Source organism: Bubalus kerabau, chromosome 7 (assembly GCF_029407905.1).
Source record: "Bubalus kerabau isolate K-KA32 ecotype Philippines breed swamp buffalo chromosome 7, PCC_UOA_SB_1v2, whole genome shotgun sequence".
NCBI lineage: Eukaryota > Metazoa > Chordata > Mammalia > Artiodactyla > Bovidae > Bubalus > Bubalus kerabau.
In genome coordinates this window covers 105,856,120-105,877,392 of record NC_073630.1, presented here as the reverse complement: position 1 = coordinate 105,877,392, position 21,273 = coordinate 105,856,120, and the positions used below count along the sequence as shown (strand labels likewise).

Sequence of the window (21,273 nt, the reverse complement as noted above, 5' to 3'; positions counted from 1 at the left end):
TAGAGATCTCTTCAAGAAAATTAGAGATACCAAGGGAACATTTCATGCAAAGATGGGCTCGATAAAGGACAGAAATGGTATGGACCTAACAGAAGCAGAAGATATAAAGAAGAGGTGGCAAAAATACACAGAAGAACCATACAAAAAAGATCTTAATGACTCAGATAGCCATGATGGTGTGATCACTCACTTAGAGCCAGACATCCTGGAATGTGAAGTTAAGTGGGCCTTAGGCTGCTGCTGCTGCTAAGTAGCTTCTGCTAAGCTGACTGCTGCTTTAGTCGTGTCCAACTCTGTGCGACGCCATAGACGGCAGCCCACCAGGCTCCCCCGTCCCTGGGATTCTCCAGAATCCCACTGGAACACTGGAATGAGTTGCCACTGCCTTCTCCAGTGGGCCTTAGGAAGCATCACTAAAAAACAAAGCTAGTGGAGGTGATGGAATTCCAGTTGAGCTATTTCAAATCCTAAAAGATGATGCTGTTGAAGTGCTACACTTAATATGCCAGCAAATTTGGAGACTCAGCAGTGGCAACAGGACTGGAAAAGGTCAGTTTTCATTCTAATCCCAATAAAAGGCAATGCCAAAGAATGCTCAAACTACCGCATGATTGCACTCATTTCACACTCTAGCAAGTGAAAGTTGCTCAGTAGTGTCCAACTCTTTGCAACCCCATGGACTACAGAGTCCATGGAATTCTCCAGGCCAGAATACTGGAGTGGGACTCCTTTCCCTTCTCCAGGGGATCTTCCCAACCCAGGGATCAAACCTAGGTCTCCCACGTTGCAGGTGGATTCTTTACCAACTGAGCCACAAGGGAAGCCCAAGAATACTGGAGTGGGTAGCCTATCGCTCCTCCAGCGGATCTTCCCAACCCAGGAAATGAGCTGGGGTCTCCTGCATTTCAGGTGGATTCTTTACCAACTGAGCTATCAGGGAAGCCCTTGCTATACACCAACCTAGGCTTCAACAGTTTGTGAACTGAGAACTTCCAGATGTACAAGCTGGATTTAGAAAAGGCAGAGGAACAAGAGACCAATTTGCCAACACCCTGTTGGATCATTGAAAAAGTTAGAGAATTCCAAAAAAACATCTACTTCTGCTGCACTGACTATGCTAAAGCCTTTGACTGTGTGGATCACAACAAACTGCAGAAAATTCTTAAACTGATGGGAATATCAGACCACTTTACATACCTCCTGAGAAGCCTGTATGCAGCTAAAAAAGCAGCAGTTAGAACTGGACATGAAACAATGGACTGATTCCAAATCGGGAAATGAGTATGTCAAGGCTGTATACTGTTACCCTGCTTATTTAACTTATATGCCTAATACATCATGCGAAATGCCAGGCTGGATGAAGCACAAACTGGAATCAAGATGGCTGGGAGAAATAACAATAACCTCAGAGATGCAGATGACACCACCCTTATGGCAGAAAGGGAAGAGGAACTAAAGAACCTCTGGATGAAAGTGAAAGAGGAGAGTAAAAAGCTGGCTTAAAACTCAACATTCAGAAAATGAAAATCATGGCATCTGGTCCCATCACTTCATGGCAAATAGATGGGGAAACAACAGAAACAGTGAGACTTTATTTTCTTGGGTTCCCAAATCACTGCAGATGGTGACTGCAGCCATGAAACTAAAAGACGCTTGCTCCTTTGAAGAAAAGCTACGACAAACCTAGACAGCATATTAAAAAGCAGAGACATTACTTTGCCGACAAAGATCTGTCTAGTCAAAGCTGTGGTTTTTCCATTACTCATGTATGGATGTGAAAGTTGGACCATAAAGAAGGCTGAGTGCTGAAGAATTGATGCTTTTGAACTGTGGTGTTGGAGAAGACTCTTCAGAGTCCCTTGGACTGCAAGGAGATCCAACCAGTCAATCCAAGGAAATCAGTCCTGAATATTCATTGGAAGGACTGATGCTGCAGCTGCAGCTGCAATACTGTGGCTGCCTGATGAGAAGAGCCAACTCATTACAAAAGACCCTGATGCTGGGAAAGATTGAAGGCAGGAGGGGAAAAGGACAACAGAGGACGAGACGGTTGGATGGCACCATTGACTCAATGAAGATGAGTTTGAGCAAGTTCTAGGAGATGGTGAAGGACAGGGCACCCTGGCATGCTGCAGTCCCTGGGGTCACAAAGAGTTGGACATGACTGAGTGACTGAGCAAGAATATGATCAATTATTTTATAGCAAAGGAAGTAAAATATACGACTGAGAAAAGACAGTCTCTTCAATAAGTGTTGCTTAAAAAAACTGGAATAGTAGATGTCAAATAGTGAGATTAGAACATTTCCTCATACCATGTACAAAAATTAACCCCAAATGGATCAAAGACCCCAAACCATAAAACTCCTAGATGAGAACATAGGCAGAACCACACTTTGACATAAATTGTAGTGATATATTTTTGGATATGTCTCCTCAGGCAAACGACATAAAAGCAAAAATGAACAAATAAATTTAAAAACTTCTGCAAAGCACAGGAAACCACTGACAAAATGAAAAGACAATCTATTGAATGAGATAAAGTATTTTGCAAATATGACCATCAAGGGATAATACCCAAAATATATAACTCATACAACTCAATATAAAAAACACAATAAAAAAAAATGACCCGAAGGCCTGAAAAGATATTTTTCCAAAGAAGACATACAAATGGTCAACACGCCCAGAAAAAGATACTTGAAATCAATAATCATCAGAAATTCAGATTAAAACCACAATGAGCTATTACCTCACACGTGTCAGAATGGCTACATGCAAAAAACAAATGCTGCTGGGTGTGGAGAAAAGAGAATCCTTGTAAACTGTTGGTGGGAATGTAAAATGGTGCAGCCACTATGGAAAACAGTATGGATGTTTCTCAAAAACCTAAAAACAGAACTACCACATGACCCAGCAATTCCACTCCTGGGTATATATCCAGGAAAAACAAAATCACTAATTCAAAAATACACATGTACCCCAACGTTCATAGCCGCACAATTTACAAATATTCAAGATACAGAAGCAACCCAAGTGTCCATCAAAAGAATGAATGGATAAAGAAGATTGATACACACACACACACACACACACACACACACACACACACAATGGAATATCACTCAGTTATAAAAAGGAATGAAATTCTATCATTTGCGGCAATGTGGATGAACCTAGAGAATAAGAATACTGTGCTTAGGGAGATAAGTCTGACAGAAAATACATATACTGTATGATATTGGTTACATGTGGAATCTAAAATATAAAAGGAATGGATATATATATAGCAAAACAGATGCACAGGTATAGGAAACAAACCAGTGGTCACCAGTGGGGAGACGGAATCAGGGAGGGTCGATGGGGTATGGGATTAAGAGATACAAACTATCATGTATAAAGCAGATAAGCAACAAGATATATTATACAGTACATGCAATTATTGCTTTGTAATAATAATAGATATTGCCTCATAATAACTTTTAATGAAGTATAAAATACTCTTCACTATGTTGTACTCTAGAAACTAATATGTCAACCATAATTTTTAAAAAAGAAAAAAAGGGCTATTATACGATGTATCTTTTTTTGAAAGGTTAAGCAACCTTCTTTTGGGGAGGGGGGAGAAATTACAATTAATCAAAGGACTAGAATCCTTTGCATATTTGTTTCATGAGATAGAAGACTCTTGCCTTTTTCTTTTATTCTCTAAGTTTCACACTCTTTATGGGTCTCTGAAAGTTGTAAAAGGCTAAGATTAAATTTTATTCATTGGTCCTTAATATAAGTGGTAAGTAATTCAGTATTACCTAATGCTCATTTCTAATTTTCTCCTAGTAGTCTTGATGAGCAAAGAAAAACACTGAAATTAGAATTAAAAAGTCCTATATTTGACCAATGGGCAAATAACTTAACTTTTTAATCTTCAGTTACCTTATCTGGAAAAACATGTTTGCCATGCTCTATTATGTCAAAACTCAATTCTCGACATTAATTAATTCAGGGCTACTTGGACTGATTCAAGGAAAATCTTAAAGAAAATATAAACTTGTCTGTAAGCCAACAGGGGAACGCCTCCATGGGAAGGTGGATTGGCCCTGCTGTAGGGGGCAGGTGGGAAAATAAAGGTGCCCAGAGCTTTAAACATAGATCCTACTCTGCACAGGCTGTTCATTTCGAATTCAGAATGTAAGTTCATATTCTTTCCTGTTAGAATCTAGGTAAAGAACACATTTCAGGTTCTCATTCTTGAAAAGATTATTATCCAGCTTCTTTCAAAAGTTTAGCTGGGAAAAATAATACCTACAAAAAATTAGGCATTATTATTCTAGGAGACAGCCTAAAGGGTGGTTTAGAGTGTGGGCTCTGGAAACAGACATCCTGCATTCAAATCATGGCACCAGCTTTTGCCAGCTCCATGACATACTGTGCACCTCAACCTTTTTGTTCTTTGGTGTCTCACATGTGAAATGGAAATAACATTAGATCCACCTCACAGGACTGTTGTAGGGACTGAGAGCTAAACATAACACACTTAGAAAAGTGTTTGGCACATAGTAAGCACTAAGAACTGTCAGACAATAAGTACAACCATTATGGACATGTTAATAACTGAGTTCTTTTAGGTACAGAGGTATTCTAACTTCAGTCCATGAAAAACACTTGGTTATCAAAAAGCTATACAACAAGGTCTTAGTAACTTATGCCCAAGTATAAGTTGAATAACTTTTTCTTTACTCGTATACCTTCAGATTTTTTGAGGATTGATACATGAAAAACTATGAAATGAAAAAAATCTTTATTTGTTCTGAGTATTTAAGATATTATAAAAGCAAAAAGATCTACTTTGGGACACAATTTTGCTTCCCAAGAAAAATGTTCTTCTCTTGCATGTGTATTTGTATTTCTATTATAGAATGAGAATTATACAAAATAACTTCCTGGGGTCTGACAGTTTTGGCCTACAAAAACAAGTTTCATGTGGTTCAACCAATATTCATGCCTTTATTTTTGCCTTGGCTCTCAGGAAAATGAGGACAAAACTTAAAGTTTCATCAGGTTTAACAATATTAACACTTTTGATTAGCATATTTGCTTCCTTCTCATCAGGCTTCTGATTATTTCAACTTTAAGAATTTAAGGGTAAAACATAAATATTTTTGGAGAAAAAATAGTGTATACATACTGATAATAATATTCTTTAGACCCAAGAAAGTTGTTAGAAAAATAAAATAATGTACATGAAAGTAAGCTAAATTCTAAACATTCTGAACCCATTGACTTTCAAATCATTGCACAAAGTTTTTTTCCTACAATTCTGTTTCTTCTCAGATTCTTTCTAAACTCTTTACTTCAACATTTAAAGTCTTCAGATTCTTCCCAAAAGATTTATGGTAAGATTCAGTGTAGTCCACGTTTAGTTCTTGATCTTCACCTTGACCCCAACATAGCCCCAGTCTGAGATTCGTACATTTCCTTGAATCTGGTTATCTTCTCCCATGTCTGCATGTCTTTGATCATACTATGCCCTTGGTCTGAAATACTTATCTACACCACTCTGCCTGAATAAATACTCCTTTTATCTCAAGATTCAGCAGAAGTATCCCTTTCAAATAACTACCTCAGTTAAAGCTCTTTTCAATCAAAATTATCTCCCATCTAAGCTATCTTAGCTCCCCAATTAGTGTCCTTATCTCGAATTTGTGACTTCACAGTAGTCTACATTATAGGTCCCTTCACATCATCAAAATGCTGAAAACCACAACTCTCCTTTGACTCCAATGTAAGGCAAGGCTTAAAATCCTTGGCATGGAATTGAAAACAATTTATTAGTAGGTCCATGATGTTCTTACAAAGTACAAGAGAAAAAATATGATGGAAATGAGGGGAAAAACATTTTGTAAACCTACCATTTTCTTTTAAGGGTACTTGGGATGAAGAATTTCCAGAACTATGCAAAGTCATTCCTGTAGTATAAATTAGATTATTAGACAGTTTAAAAATTGTCAGATATTATATATAGAAGAAATTTCTTCTGATAAAATAATAAAAATCAATAAAACATCAAGGCAGCAACAATTTCTGTTATTTACACTCAGAAAAATGTCTTCCCACAATGAACTTTTTTTAAAAACTACTTTTAATGTCCAAGTTAAGCATATCAACTTGTTCTGCAGAATAAATTGAAACACAAATGTATTGTTTCTGACAATGACATTTTGATATGTGATAGATGAAATGATGAAACTAAAATGATTTTTAAAGGTGTCTGCTTAAATGTTAAAAGGAAGTTCAATATTCAAAAAGAATGAATAATCAATCAAAAACAAATACAGAAATTTTCTTTCATGGTTGAATTTTACTTGTGCTTTTCTATGGAATATTTACCACTCAGCACCTGATATGTGATGAATTTTTATGATGAACAAAGCCTTCCTAATGAAAATAACTTAAGAGTCTATAAGAGATCTCATTATACATGAATACACTTTGAAAATTACTTTCTAAAAGATTGAATTGGTGGCTTTTTAGGCTATTTTCAATGCATAGGGTAACCTATAAGATGGAGTCTTGTCTTTCAGCTATTTTAAGTTTTTTATTAAGCAATTCAATTTAAATTGATGATAGTATAATCTCTGAAAGTTGTAGAAATCTATATTAATGAAGTAATGTGACTTTCTATAAATATTTAACAACTATAGTGTACAGTTCTCTTTGACTTCATTTATTCCACTTATTCCCAATCCAATTACAGGGTGAGAAAATACTTTTTTAACTGTGTGCTTAGGGCTCAACAATCAATTCAGTTCTAAGGGGGAGTTAATTAGTATTATTTAACAAAACAACTGCAGAGGGCATCCTTGTTGATCTCTGGTCTCCCTAGTTATTTCCTATTTTGAGTAATCATTCAGACCTTTGTGCTTAAATATCCAGTCTTCTAAAGATGGATTCCCACATTTTTTCCCTTTTAAGATGCACAAAACAACGGGAATCCTTAACTATTTATAAGGTAGTATGTGTGTGTATCAGCAACACAAATGACTTTTGTCTAAAAGAGTTCATAGCTAGCTGGGAGAATCTGAGAAAACTTAAATCAACTAGGAATTTCTACCTAACAACCATAGCACAGTTCTTAAAACTTATCTCCTTTTTAGAGACAATTCCATTCAGAAAGTACCCTAAATAAACTTTTGTCTATTGTCTCCATTCAGAAAGTACCTTAAATAAACTGCTCTTTAAAACATGTAGCATTAGTGGAGTCTACTCTCATAGGCTGTAAGGAAAACCCAAAGGCTAGCCAGAGCCGTGGCACCAGACTGTCTGGGTTCTCTCGGTAAGACTGTCATGACTTTGAACTGCGACCAAGAGAAAGCAAACAGCCCATGTCATGAATAACCTGTTAAATCAATTTTTAAAATTTGACTTGGTGCTTTTTATTTTTGTTTTGGTACTTTTAAAGTAGTCTGAAATTTTACATTCACAAAAAGTTGAGACCATTAGGAAACAGGACCCCAAATTCTAACTTCCTGGTAATTAACACTGTCTCATTCCCTTCACTATGAGCAAGGGGTATAGGAGAAAGAAGGTAAGCCGGTTTATGCTGACCTAGAACATATGCTTGACCAAGGTCTTCAAAGGATGAGGAGTCTGATTCATGTTTCCTCCTTTCGGGACTTCTATTTAAACTTGCAACAGACTTTGAACTAAAGAGGGAAAAGCAAAGGTAGGAAGCGGGGAAGTGTCAATGTAAAAAAAAAAAACGGTGAAAATAAATCATCAAAAACAAAAGTATAAAATGTAGAATTTACAAGTAGGTAGTTTGCCTTAATTATGTCCTTACTTATTGAGTTTTGTGACTCCTGCCAGAGATTCTGTATCAGATCTTGCCATCTGGTGAAGCGTTTTTCCTACCAACTCCGCAATGGTTTGTGGTGGGGGCTCCATGTTAACATTGACATTTTTCCGGTGAGGGCAGAGAGAGGCCTGACTGAGATCGTGGTATGATTTACTCATCCCTCTAGGCTTTTCCTCCCATGCAGTTTTGCCATTCTTCTCTTTTGCACTGTTTTGCAATGGCTGGTAAAGCGACAGCTCTGAGCAGGAGAGCCTCTTCAGAATCTCAGCTTGAACCGACAGAGGTCGAACGGCAAGTTTGTTCAGGGTGCTGCTGGCCAGACTACCAGTGCTGACTGCTCGTCCCATATTAAATCCTCTAACGGACTCTGCTTGGAGGTTCAGGCTCCTAAACGAAGCTCTCTCTACAAGGAAACAGGATTGCTTTACGTGATGGAAACACCATAGAATCTTTAGGAGAAGAGCTATTTTAAGAAATAGAAAAGACAGCATGCAGTTTTCACTCATTTTGATTGCCTGCAGAAGTAGGCAGCTTTCAGAGAGTGGCAATCGAGGGTTTTAAAAAGTAGGTGGGAAGATCCTGGTTTCCAGACCATCTCTCCATCCTTGTAGCTTTCTCACAGCCAGGGAGGGGCCTGGTCAGCCTTTCTAACTTCAGCTAGTGATCTTGGATTTACTAATGTTTGGGCTTCATTCAGGCTTGTTGACCCTGAGTTCCCAATTATAGTGCTCATTTACAAAGGAAAATGACATTTGACAGAGAATGACATTTAACCCTAGGAGTACCTCTGCTAAAACACCAGGAACCAAGGATGGGGAGAGGGAGAGATCAAACCTGGACAGGCCGATATGGTGAGTTCATGCCTGAAAAAAGTTGTGCAGAGGAGAGTTTCGCTCAGAGAGAACATTCTTATTATAATTTTTAAAACTTATGGCAGATTGTGGTGATGTTTGCACAACTCGGTTAACAATGAGGATATATGAAAAATCACTAAATTGTGCACTTTAAGTGGGTAAATTGTACAGTATGTGAATTAGATCTCAATAGAATTACTATCCGCCCCCCCCAAAAAAAACCCCCAAAACAAACAAAAAAAAACTGAGACAAAAACCACCCAAAACAAAACAAAAACCTTTTATGGCAAATTTTCTGTCATTTCATTTCAATGTCAATAACCACCTTCCCCTCTTGTTAACTTTTTTCCTCATAGGATGTTTCTGTTAATTAACACATCAATGAGCTGAGATTCTCTTTATGCTTAAATTCGTTTCAGTCTTAAATACTTATCCAAGTCTTCTTTTTGGGGCTAAATTTAGGGATACTTCCTAACAAGTAACTGACCATTCTATTTTGTGAGAGCCAATGTCATGTTAGCGGTTGAACATTTGAGGCTATAAATGAAAGCAATGAATCACAGAATTCTGGCGTCAAAATCCTTTCATGTATATAAAGGATCAGGAGCACAGAATTTCAAATGATTTGGTTGTTCATGCATTAGTAATCCATATCACAAGGCACACACATTGGTCCCCCCCATGGAAAGTACCAACCCTGTTTTGCACTCTACAGGGAATTACAGCTTGACCACTATGTAAACAGTCCCCAAAACTTGTTTTTAAAAAGAAAATGTCAAATGCTGTTGATTTGGATCTTTAGATTCTGTTTCATTTATCTTCTTATTCCCAGGAAAATTAATAATCAGTATTTCATCTCAGACATAAACAGACAGGAAAAACACTAAAATTCTTTCATGTTCATGCATCAGAATGAAGTTTAAATAAACATGTCTCACTGTCACTGGGAAAATTCATCATTTTTTTCTCAAAAGTAGAAGTGGACAGCAAGTTAAAACAGGATAATAAAAAAAAGAGTGGTTTTAAAATTCCCAGAATAATCTTAAGCTTAAAATAGATTTTTTTCCTTAGAACAGATTACATTAATTCTATTTTCTTTGAAAACAGAGTTTATTCAAAAATGCAAAACTGAGTCTGATACAGATTCAGCTGCTGGAAAATGCCTCTCTACCCAATACATTTCCTTACCCTGAAGGAAATGCAGACAAATTTTATCAGGAATAGGATTAGACAGTTCAGCTTAGGTTATGTCTGTTTTGTAAACATACCAAGGATATGCTATTCAAATCCATTCATAGCTCACTCCTGGGCAGAACTTAAAATCCGGCACATATTCATGGAATAGATAATAAACCAATCACTTATCTCCTGTCCAACTGCTTTTCACCTGGAATGGACTCCAACAAGGACCGCCAGGATGGGAAGGACATTAGAATGAACCTACATCCTATTACTAATGTTTCAAATTTGAACTCAAAGGCCACAGTCTGCAATCTACATGTTTCTATTGTCTTTTGTACTTGTTTTGTATCTCTTTATATCATCAACTTAACTGTATGCTCTCTGGATTCATTTATTTTTGCTAACCCATAGCACCTAGCAGAGTATCTTGTAAGCAGTAAGTGCTCAGTAAATGATTATTAATCTTAACTTCATTCCATGCAAATTAGTTCTTTGGAAAGTTATCAAAAGAAAGAATACTGGATTAGGAATTAAAAGATCAGGGTCCAGTCTTCTTTGACCTCTAACTATGAGGTGAAGGGAGACACTGTTTTCTCTGAACCTGTTTCCTCAGCAGTAAAATTTTGGGCTTAATGGCTTGTGAGGTTCTAGAAAGAACCCATATTTTATGATGCTAAAAAAGCAACATACACTTGTGAGCCCCCATCAACCTCCTTTAGAGTACACTAGTTAGTTTCACTTGTTATTTTCACTAGTACAGACAGTTAAGTAGGCAGATGGTTACTTCTAAGCCAATTCCAAGAAGAAAATAATTCCTTTGAAAGCTTACCAAAATCAGGGAATAGATGTAGCTAATACCACCGTAAAGTCCTTTAACATTTGAGCTAGGGATACACAGTTGTGTTCCAAGGGGCAAAACAGATTCGTTGAATACACTCACTTCACGGTTGAAGAAAACAAGACTTTGAAAAGTCAATTACTTTCCCAAGGTCACTCTACTACTACTACTGTTGCTAATACTACTGCTACCACTGTTATTACTAGTGGTGAAAGTGAAAGTCACTCAGCCGTGTCCAACTCTCTGCAACCCCATGGACTGTAGCCTGACAGACCCTTCTGTCCGTGGAATTCTCCAGGCCAGAATACTGGAGTGGGTAGCTGCTCCCTTCTCCAGGGGATCTTCCCAACCCAGGGATTGAACCTAGGTCTCCAGCATTGCAGGCAGATTCTTTACCATCTGAGCCACCAGGGAAGCCCCTTTACTAGTAGTAGCTGTGGTAAAACAATGTTGAAGATGGTGATGAAATAATCATAATATTTATTCAAAACTTATTCTGTGCCTGGCACTTTCACATGCATGAATTCATTTCATCTTCACAATAACCTTATGATGCTGGTATTACTACTATGATCATCATTTTACAGATGGGGAACTAAGGCAGAGAGTTTGAGTGGCCTGACCATGGTTTCAGAGCTTGCAAGCTCTGAATACTGGTTTGAACGCTGGCAGTGTTGTTCCCTAGTCCATACTCTTAACTACTACACTCTACCATTGAAATGTTGAGGGAGGAAGGCTGGCTTCATGGTTTTGACTCTTCACTGTATAGCACACTGCACCACCATCTATTATAATGTAACCCTCAACTGTTGCAATTTTGATTTGTATTGAAGAGAATATTAGTCCAAATAGGAATACGGATAGCTCTGATAAGTCTGATATTTTACGATCTTTTGAAAATACATAAGCGCATACACACTTTTTAGCAGAGCAAAGTAGGGAAAGAAAAGGAACAATAAGATCACAGTAGTGGTAGTTATCATATTTTAGCATGCATAAAAATCATTACAGAGGAAAGTCTGTTAAAATGCAGATTCCAGGGACCAAATGCCCAAAGATTGTGATTCACTAAGTTTCAGGTAGGTTTCTGGAATCTTCATTTTTAATAAGTATACAGTCCCTACCATCTTGATTCTGAAAAGGTGAGAAACATCTATTCATAGGTTGCCATCACCCAAGTCTGACCCTACAGGGAATATATCTTTCTGTAAGATTTTAGGACAGGAGAAAGTTTGGATAAAGAATTCAGAGGGCTCTACTGCACAAAGTCATCAGTGCTACCATATTTAATTTTTTAATCAAATTCTTCAGAATGCTTCGCTCAAGTCTCTAAGAACTGACTGTGCAGAACTAGACTTTCTACAACCTTAATCTCTACACGTGGCCTTGTAGAGTAAGCTTTAAATATTTCAGCTCTGATTATTTTCAGAGCTAAACTAGTTTCTTCTGTTGGTTCCTTTTCAAAAGTAAGTGAAATCACTCTCCTGAGCGCTCACGTTGGGCACTATAAGTTATTCACGTTGGTCTCAGAACAGGGATGTGACCAAGTTCAACGGAAATGGATCATCCCTAAAACTGTTATGGTATGTAACTCCCCTTGCTCCCTGCCTTGTTTCCCATGTTTTTCCCTCATCTGGAGAGTCCTTCCATTTATCTTCAGTCTACTTAACTATTTTTGTCCTTCAAATTTCAATTCAAGTGCGACTACTCTTCTACTCTTTCCTTTGAGCTCCCTTTCCTCCTGTAATGTAGATCACAGAGGCTGTGCAATATAACCTGTTCTTAAAACTCTGACCCTCTCGTGTGTATTACTGTTTCATGTATATTGACCTTATCTTCCCAAACAGTGTGTAAGCTTACTATGGGTAGAGAATATGACTGAAACTTTTACAGTACTTATTGATACACTGGCTAGCCTAATGATAAGCACAAAATAGTTCAACAGGTACTCCCTGACTCATCAGGGCTGTTTATTTTCAAAATATCCATGAAATTGATGCCCCGGCTTCATTTATGATACCTTTATGAATTCGACTCAGTCATTTGACATCTACGTACCTTGTCATTTTCATCCTAAACATGGAAGTCCTTTTAAAGTTTGTGGCAAAAATCATGCATTTACCCTGGAGTCATCTGACACAGTTTGCGCCTCCTTACCAATATCCTGGGCATCTTGGTTGCTCTGTCTTGCTCTCATTTGCAGCTGGAACTTATGCTGGGAAGAGCAGAGGTGCAGCAAGTACTGGCATATCTTACTGTTGTCTGTCTGGAAGGCATGCTTTATTCCATCTGAAGTATTCTGCAACGTGATTTTCTTTTTCTGCAATATTAATCAGGGGTATTAAAAATTAGGATATTTCTCTATCTAAAAACAATTCTAGAAACAATAATGAATAAGTTGAGACATTATTTTTATATCACATCATTAGGCATTCATATTCATTGACCTCCATCTAATATAAATACAGAAAAATATAATCCTGTATTGTTAGAAATTCAGAAAATAAATGAAGTTAATAGTTTGCCACTTTTAGAAACTGTAGCTTAAGTCACACTATATAAACTGTATACCAGCCATCAACAAAGGGGTTCCCAGGTGGTGCAGTGGTAAAGGATCTGCCTGCCACTGCAGGGGACGGAAGACATATGGGTTGATCCTTGGGTTGGAAAAATCCCCTGAAGGAGGAAGTAGAAACCCACTCCAGTATTCTTGCCTGGAAAGCTTCACGGACAGAGGAGCCTGGCAGGCTACTTCATGGGGTCGCAAAGAGTTGGACACGACTGAGTGACTTAGCATACATGCATGGAGCCATGAGCAAGGGAAACAGGTTCCTTTAAAGATTACTGATATTTTGAGTTTACTGCAATGTTTACAAACACTGTGTGAAAAAGAAATGACAAGAAATATATATCCTAATCCTTTGGATAAAGAAAATGAAGTTCATAAAAAACTGGTATAATATCCAACAATAAGAACTGTGATTTAGTCAAGAAAAATCTTGGTGGCATAAAGGCTGGGCTGGAAGATGTGGGAAATTATGGAAAATGTTGGACTATAAAAGCATTGGATAATGTAACTGCTGGGCTCAGAGATGAAACACATCAATATTTAGAGACATTTAGCAAGAATGTCTTGCTAAATTCAGGGAAAGGAAGAGAACCACAGATCACTTGTACCTCCCTGTTTCTTAAAAAAATGAATGTCTCTCATATAAGAGGACATCTTAATACTGTGACCTATATTCTAGCTTGCAGCGATCCATATGCCTTAAAAGATGCCGTAAAGACGAGCATTCATCATGTCAGGGATATAAGACTCATGTCTCTAGAGAATGGCTCAAGCCCAGTTAGATCTGCTGTAGCTCCTGGCTTCTTCTACTCTATAAATTATTCTATTTCATGTCATTTGTCTTTATGTCAAATGCAGAAACATGCTCAGACAAGTCAAATTTCACAGGCTCACAAAAGATGTAACAGAGTATTATTCAAACTCTGTTATGAAGAGATGGCAAGTGTCATCTCCATGATTCCTGGTCTTAAAAACAAAATTAGACTATTAAATTCTTGCTAGATGTTGTTACCAATGAGATCTGGGGGACCCTGTTCACTCTGTTAAAAAAAAAAAAAAAAAAAAAAAGGAGGTCAGCAAATCTTAGTTCAAGATACAGCAGCACCAAACTAGCATCCTGACTACCAGTAGTCTACGTAGTAACTCTTCAAATAGTTGGGGAATTTTCTTCCTATCCAACATTGCCCTTTACCACTACCAAGTAATTCCCAAGGATGCTGAACTCCACTGCTGTACGGGTTTGAAACAAATCATAAGAATATTGGTTCTAAATGTTAACTGATAGATGGACAAGAAATGTGCCTAGGGGAATTCAGTGGTAAGAGATGAGAAGGGAAAAGGGTGACTTTTCCATCTCTCCAGAGGCCAGTGCAAGAAAAAAAGGAGAGTTTAAAAAGAGAGCTCTATGTTAGCGAGAAATTTATGATAAACAAGTGCTGTTGAAGATGGGAATAGTTTGAGGGGAAATGTGGTTTATTCTTTATTACTAGAGATCTTTAAAAATGAGCTCATCAGAGCTTGTTCTATTTTTATTGCAGGGCTGATGTGACAGCTGGCAAATGACAGAGTGCTGAATGCTGGGTGATTATTTGATTTGTTGCCTTTTCAAAACTGGTCCAAATTAGATTTATTTTTAATTAATCTATGGCTTCTTCTAGGCACTTGCTCTTTACCACTGGGGAAGGTAAATTAAACCGAGGTAATTTCCTGGTCTTGACAATCTTGGGAACAGAAGGACGGTCTGGGCTTTCCTGAGAGAATACATTATTATCTGGTTATCTTAGTGGTAACTCTGTGTTTCACAGGAAACCAACCAACTAACCAGACTGAAATCTAGAACTGATTTCAAAGTTCTCTAGTTTGGAGATTATCCAGAGTCAGCTGGGACCTTCCTATTGCCTCCTTATAAACTTTGTTGTGCTAAGACCATTCTTGTTGTCACTAAGTTGCATCTGACTGACTCTTTGTGACCCCATGGACTGCAGCACACCAGGCTCCTCTGAGGAGGAGCCCAAATATATACTAAAGATGTCAGTAGTCCCTGAACACTCTTAGGGAAACAAACACCTGAACAGATTTTTGGTTTGCCTCTGGGGTTTACTAATGGCACATCAATGTTCAGATTTTCCATCTACACCCAAAATCAAATATGCCTCAGTATCTTTCATAAACATGATTTTCTAAAAACCACTTTCCTAACTTTATCTCCAGAGACTATATCCTAAAACTGAAAACTGTAGAAAATCCTGAGGCTAATTTTAAAAGCCAGTAAACCTCTGGACCACTGAGACTCAAATACAGTTGTTATGAGGGGCCTATTACTGAGCTAGACCAAGTTCACTGCAGTTGAGGTAATCATCAATCTTAAATACATTAGTGGGTTTTCTCCATGTGAGAAGTTCTGATTTAACAGAGAAGTCAACTTGGTTGTAATTTAACTAAAGTTAACTGAGCATATAACCAGCTAAGAATTCTTTTAAAAATCACCTCCTGAGGAAACCAAAAACAAAACCTCAATAATACTTCCTACAACCAAGAAAGAGGAGTTAAATAATATTAAGACATAAAGATAAGCCCTACTGAATGCTAGGGTCTAAAGTTCATTTAAGGAAAGTCAATTAATATGTTACATTGGAAATCAGCAACACCTATTTAAACGTAGAATCAAAAGAGGTTAAAATGGACATACAGAAAAAGAAATCTTCTTGGTTTCCCGCCACGGAAAGCGAAGGACCAGTGTGCGAACTCCATTGTGAACCTCGAACACGAGGACACCTTTAGAACAGACTCCAAGCAGTATTCCCGTTTGTGACTTTTTCTCAGGGTGCACCCGGTGAAAATGAACTCCGTATTCTGTCAGTCTTTGGCAGACCTGTTGGAACAATACCACAACATAGCAATGCCCTTGGCAAAAGGTGGCGGAGAGAATCAGCAGTTGTATTAGTGTTGTGTAATATGGAAAGGACAGCCTCCTAGACAAATGTTGCTGGAATTGGAAATTCACATGCCAAGAAAATGAATCTTGACCCTTGCTTTACCAATACATAACAATTACCCACAAAAGGATGAGACTTAAATATATAATAAAATTTCTATTTTAGTTATAATTTATAATTATAATTTATAGCTAAAAACCATAAAATTTAGAAGATCTTCATGGCTGTTAATTAGAGAAAGATTTCTTAGATGGGGCATAAAAAGTAGGAACCATAGAATAAAAAATTGGTAAACTGAAACTTCATTAACATTAGAAGCTTTTGCTCTTCAAAAGTCATTGATAAGAAAACAAAGGTAAGTCACAGACCAGGAATATATATATGTAGAATATACATCTGATAAAGGAACTGCATCTATAACATACAAAGAACATATACTTCTCAACAAAAAAACACATATCCAGATAAAAAAAGGGCAACAGATTTTATTAGACACTTCAACAAAGAATATATATGAACAATAAATAAATACATAAAACGATGCTGAAAATAACTGTAATTAGGGAAATACAAATTAAAACCACAGTCATATATCTCTACTTACCTACTTAAATAGCTAAAAAGAAAAAAAAAACATACCAAGTGCTATTCAGGGTACAGAGCAACTGGAAATTCCATACGTTACTGGCAGTAGTGCAAAACTGTACAACCACTTGAGAACAATTTGGTAATTTTGTAGAAGTTAAACACACACTTACTGTAGATCCCAGCAAACCTAACGTTAAGTATTCACTCGAGAGAAAAAAAAAACAAAAACATATGTTCATGCAAAAATCAGTCTATGAGTATTGACATCAGCTTTATATCCCTTAACTAAAGAAACAGTAAACAAAAATTGCTGCTAATCTGTACAACAGAAAACTACTCAGTCACAAGTAAGCACACTACTATACACACCACGGGTGGTGGCGCTAGTGGTAAAGACTCCGCCTGCCAGTGCAGGAGAGGCAGGAGGCTTGGGCTTGATCTCTGGGTCAGGAAGAACCCCTAGAGGAGGGCACGGCAACCCACTCCAGTATCTGTGCCTGGAGAATCCCATGGACAGAGGAGCCTGGCGGGCTACAGTCCATGGGGTGGGCAAGAGAGTCAAACACAAACAAGTGACTGAGCACCAAACACGCCACACCAAAGATGAACCTCAAAAGTATTGTTTTAAGTAAAAAGAGGCACACAGAAGACTAGGTGATATATGATTCTTTCAATGAAATCCTAGAAAAGAAAAAATGATAGTGATAGAACACAAATCAGTAGTCGCCAGAGTTTAGGAGTGGGGGAAGGGACTGACTAGAAAGCAACAGGAGGGAACTTTCTGGTGTTGGAAATGTGTTATGTTGGGGGCTGGCAAATTTTTTATTTAACAGGCCAGATATTTCAGGCTTTGTGGGTCATATGATATCTGTTGTAGATACTTAACTCTGCTGTTGCAGTGTGAGAGCAGATACAGACCATATGGAAACAAATAAGTTTGGCCAAGTTCCAATAAAGCTTTACTTACAAAACAGGCAGGCCACAGTGTGCTAACCCATGCTCTTTATCACGATTGTGGAGTGGCTGCTCAACTGTATGTTGTTGTAGTTTAGTCGCTAAGTCATGTCCAACTCTTCTGCAACCTCATGGACTGTATGTAGCCCGCCAGACTCCCCTGTCCATGGGATTCTCCAGGCAAGATTACTGGAGTGGGTTGCCATTTCCTTCTCCAGGGGATCTTCCTGACCCAGGGATTGAACCTGAGTCTTCTGCATTGGCAGGTGGGTTTTTTTACCACTCAGCTAGGAAATGCCCAATTGTACATGTATCATCAAAACTCGCTGAATCGAACATTTAAAAGTGGTCAGTTTTACTATATGCAAATTATACATCAATAAAGCAGATTTACATAAAAAAATTTTTTCAAAGGCAATATGATATGTAACAGAAGGGTAACCTTGGAAGGGTATATTAATGAGATTAAAAAAATTCTTATGTTAGAAGAAGCATGCTCAAGCTAAAGAGAAAAGGAGGAAGAGGATACATTATTAGAAGGAGAAGGGCAACCTACTATGCACTGAGCACAATACTTAGAAAGGGACAACTGAAACTCAGAGATTTTAAGTACATTGTCCACATTCACCCAGCTGGCTGAAACAAGAATTCAAATGAAAGACTGTCTGAAAATCTCCATGCAAAATCATTTCACTGTGCTAATGTCTTCTACCTTTGTTGACAAAGATATAACTTGATATTTATTTCCTGCAAGTGTAAAAAATGTAATAACTGAGGGAAAAAAATAAGCACATAATGTAATGTCTTTAAAAGTAGACTCACCTTAAACAAAACAAACCATGAATCCTAGATTAAATGTGGTGTGAGTCTGTGAATGAAACCCTTTCATAGGTATTTGTAGGGCTGGGAAACCTGGCTCCCTTATTACAGAGCAGTAAGGTTAAGGAACACTGCTACATCCTGGGGAGCAGTAAGACAAGAATGTTCTGAAGTTTCTCTTCTCAACAGAATGTTATCATGTATTTATTATTCATATTGGAAGCACTATCTTTTCTAATCATAAATGCACTATTATACATCTGATGCCCTCTGTGGCTCAGTGGTAAAAGAATCTACCTGCAATGCAGGAGATGATGGCTCCATCCCTGGGTCAGGAAGATCCTTTGGAGGAGGGCTTGGCAGCCCACTCCAGTATTCTTGCCTGGAGAGTCCCATGGACAGAGAAACCTGGCAGGCTACAGTCCATAGGGTTGCAAAGAGTTGGACACGACTGAAGCGACTGAGCAAACACACACACACATGCATCTGAGGTCTTATAGGTAGCTGGTGGCAGAATTAAAGATATAAACGACTTTTTCTAACCCCAGTCCCCTGCATGAATTAGTTGGCATTAATGGAAAGACTATTTTTTAGAAGACTTAATTGAATCTTAAGCTTTTTTTTTCCTAAAAAAGCAAAACAACTCTAGAATTAGTTTGAACTTGCCCCTCTTATTCAGTCACAAAATTGTTTATTCTTTACAACATATCTTGATTTTTTTTTCTTTTTTTAAATTATGAAAGTATGATAACACATTTACAGGAGATTTGGAAAATACATAACAAAGTTACATATAGTTTCACTATATATTAAAATATATATCTTGATTTTGAGAGTATAAAAAAGGATAAAAGAATATAATCCCTACTCAGACGTGAGTTCAAATCACAGTTGTGACCCACATTCCAGCCGCTGACTTTGGGAACACTATGTCTCTTCTCTGACCCTCAGTTCCCTCTTTTACAAAATGAGAATTAAAATACTATGGTTTTAGCCAGGAATAAATAAGAGGAGATGAAGCACACAGGCTCAGTTATTGGCACCTGAGTTTTTAGATATATGGCCTCCAACATTTCTTGTTTACTTTGGAAAAATACAGTTTATCGTTTGTAATCTGGCGGGCTTACCTTTAAAAATTCTAACTCTGTCTCTTTTTCAGAAGCTCCCATGTAGGTATTGTGCAATTTGGGTAGTTCTTCTTTAATATAGGACAAATCAAGTTTCTCCATCACTCTTGGAGGCAAGTAATGTTCCAGTCTAAAATATGACACACCATGAACCTAGAAAGGAGAGTGATTTGGTAAGAAAGTCTGTTTCTCTCTTCCTCCAGTCTTAAAGTTCTTGCCTCAATCAAGAGATCAGGTATTCCTATTCACTCTTCTCTCTGAGGAGTGAGTTTTAGAAAAAGTACAGTTAGTCTTTCTCTTTTATTCAGTGAGGCAGAATAGAAAGACTGAACTGATTGGTAAGCTTGAGGAAAGACTGACAATCTCAGACCAAATGTAAACCAAATGTCACTAAAGTTAAGGGCTACTGTTGTGAAGGGTGCTACTTGAGTGGCACAGTCTCTTCCAATTTCCTGCTTCCTCTCAGGTCCGTGTATATTCAGGAACACTTGGCCTTGAATATGTGTTCCCATAGAGAGAGCTCGGCTAGGTTCTCAGCCACAGGGATCCATGGGCGAGGCGGAAGACCCCTTTGATCCAGATTTGGCTGGAAACCCTTATGTCTAGTATCTGTGAGTTAGAAATAGGGAGCTAGGAAGGTAAGTGCTAGATATCCCAAAACTCTGAAACAGGATAATTTTAAAAAGAAAGAAGGAAGGAAAGAAAGAAAGAAAAAATCCCACACTACATGATTTTAAATAAGCAATATACATGGGGAACTTTGTCATTCTGAGGCACTGAACTAGCCTCAAAAATCTCCGGATCTAAACTGTCAACACTCAACCAGGTTCGGTCTTTAACCATGCTCAGGATAAGAACAATGCAAAATACTTGTCCCGCAGAAAAAAATAAATCATACCTCCGGTTGATAATCCCCATACTCAGCTTGGAGAGCCAAGGATGCTAGTAATAAAGAAGTCTCATCATCACAGTGTATCCTCTCCTCCAAGATGTCTTTTCGCAGCTGAAGATAATACTGATGACAGGTCAGAGTGTGTCTGGGAAAATAAACACACACACAAAACATCCAGGCTATTGATCTTGAAGCCTGGGTGACTTTTTAAATTGGCATGTAAGTTTAGTTGCCAACATGGCTTATGATTAAGCATGAGAAATGAATAAATAATGTGGAAAGAAACATTTCTTTTATGATAAAGAAGACTTTATCATTGGTCAGAAGCAAATAATTCAGTATCAGTAAACTCAAGGGTCAAAAAACCAGGGGCCAAAAGAGAAACAGAGAAACTCTTGTGTACTCACTGTATCAGACTAACATCATCCATGAAAAATTTAATTCGGAAAAACAAAGTAAAGTTAATGGAGGCTTTGCTCTTTTTCTTTGGTTCTTCTTTCCATCCCTCTGGGGCTACTTTGGTTAATTTTAGATCAGAATCAACAAAGAAATATTCATTATCTAGAACAGAATGAGAAATACTCAGATAAAATAAAAATACTTTCATGTTGTCTTTTAATTTCTTCATTTTGTGGTCAGACTTGCACAAAACAGTTTCACA

The 21,273-nt window shown here is 37.7% G+C and overlaps 1 protein-coding gene across 10 annotated transcripts in view; it reads right to left on the bottom strand.

Moving 5' to 3' along the window:
• Positions 1–21,273, bottom strand: part of PTPN13 (protein tyrosine phosphatase non-receptor type 13) — a 225,857-nt gene that overhangs the window by 63,045 nt on the left and 141,539 nt on the right. For 7 of the 10 annotated variants that reach the window (XM_055589037.1, XM_055589036.1, XM_055589033.1 and 4 more), the window contains 8 exons: positions 21,020–21,173; positions 20,619–20,757; positions 19,721–19,873; positions 15,986–16,168; positions 12,885–13,047; positions 7,839–8,256; positions 7,604–7,701; positions 5,908–5,964 (listed from right to left, as the gene is read on the bottom strand). In XM_055589037.1, the coding sequence (XP_055445012.1) occupies positions 5,908–5,964; positions 7,604–7,701; positions 7,839–8,256; positions 12,885–13,047; positions 15,986–16,168; positions 19,721–19,873; positions 20,619–20,757; positions 21,020–21,173 (1,365 nt within the window). The remainder of the gene's footprint in view (positions 1–5,907; positions 5,965–7,603; positions 7,702–7,838; positions 8,257–12,884; positions 13,048–15,985; positions 16,169–19,720; positions 19,874–20,618; positions 20,758–21,019; positions 21,174–21,273) is intronic. The other 3 variants (XM_055589034.1, XM_055589035.1, XM_055589039.1) reach the window with 1 other exon arrangement.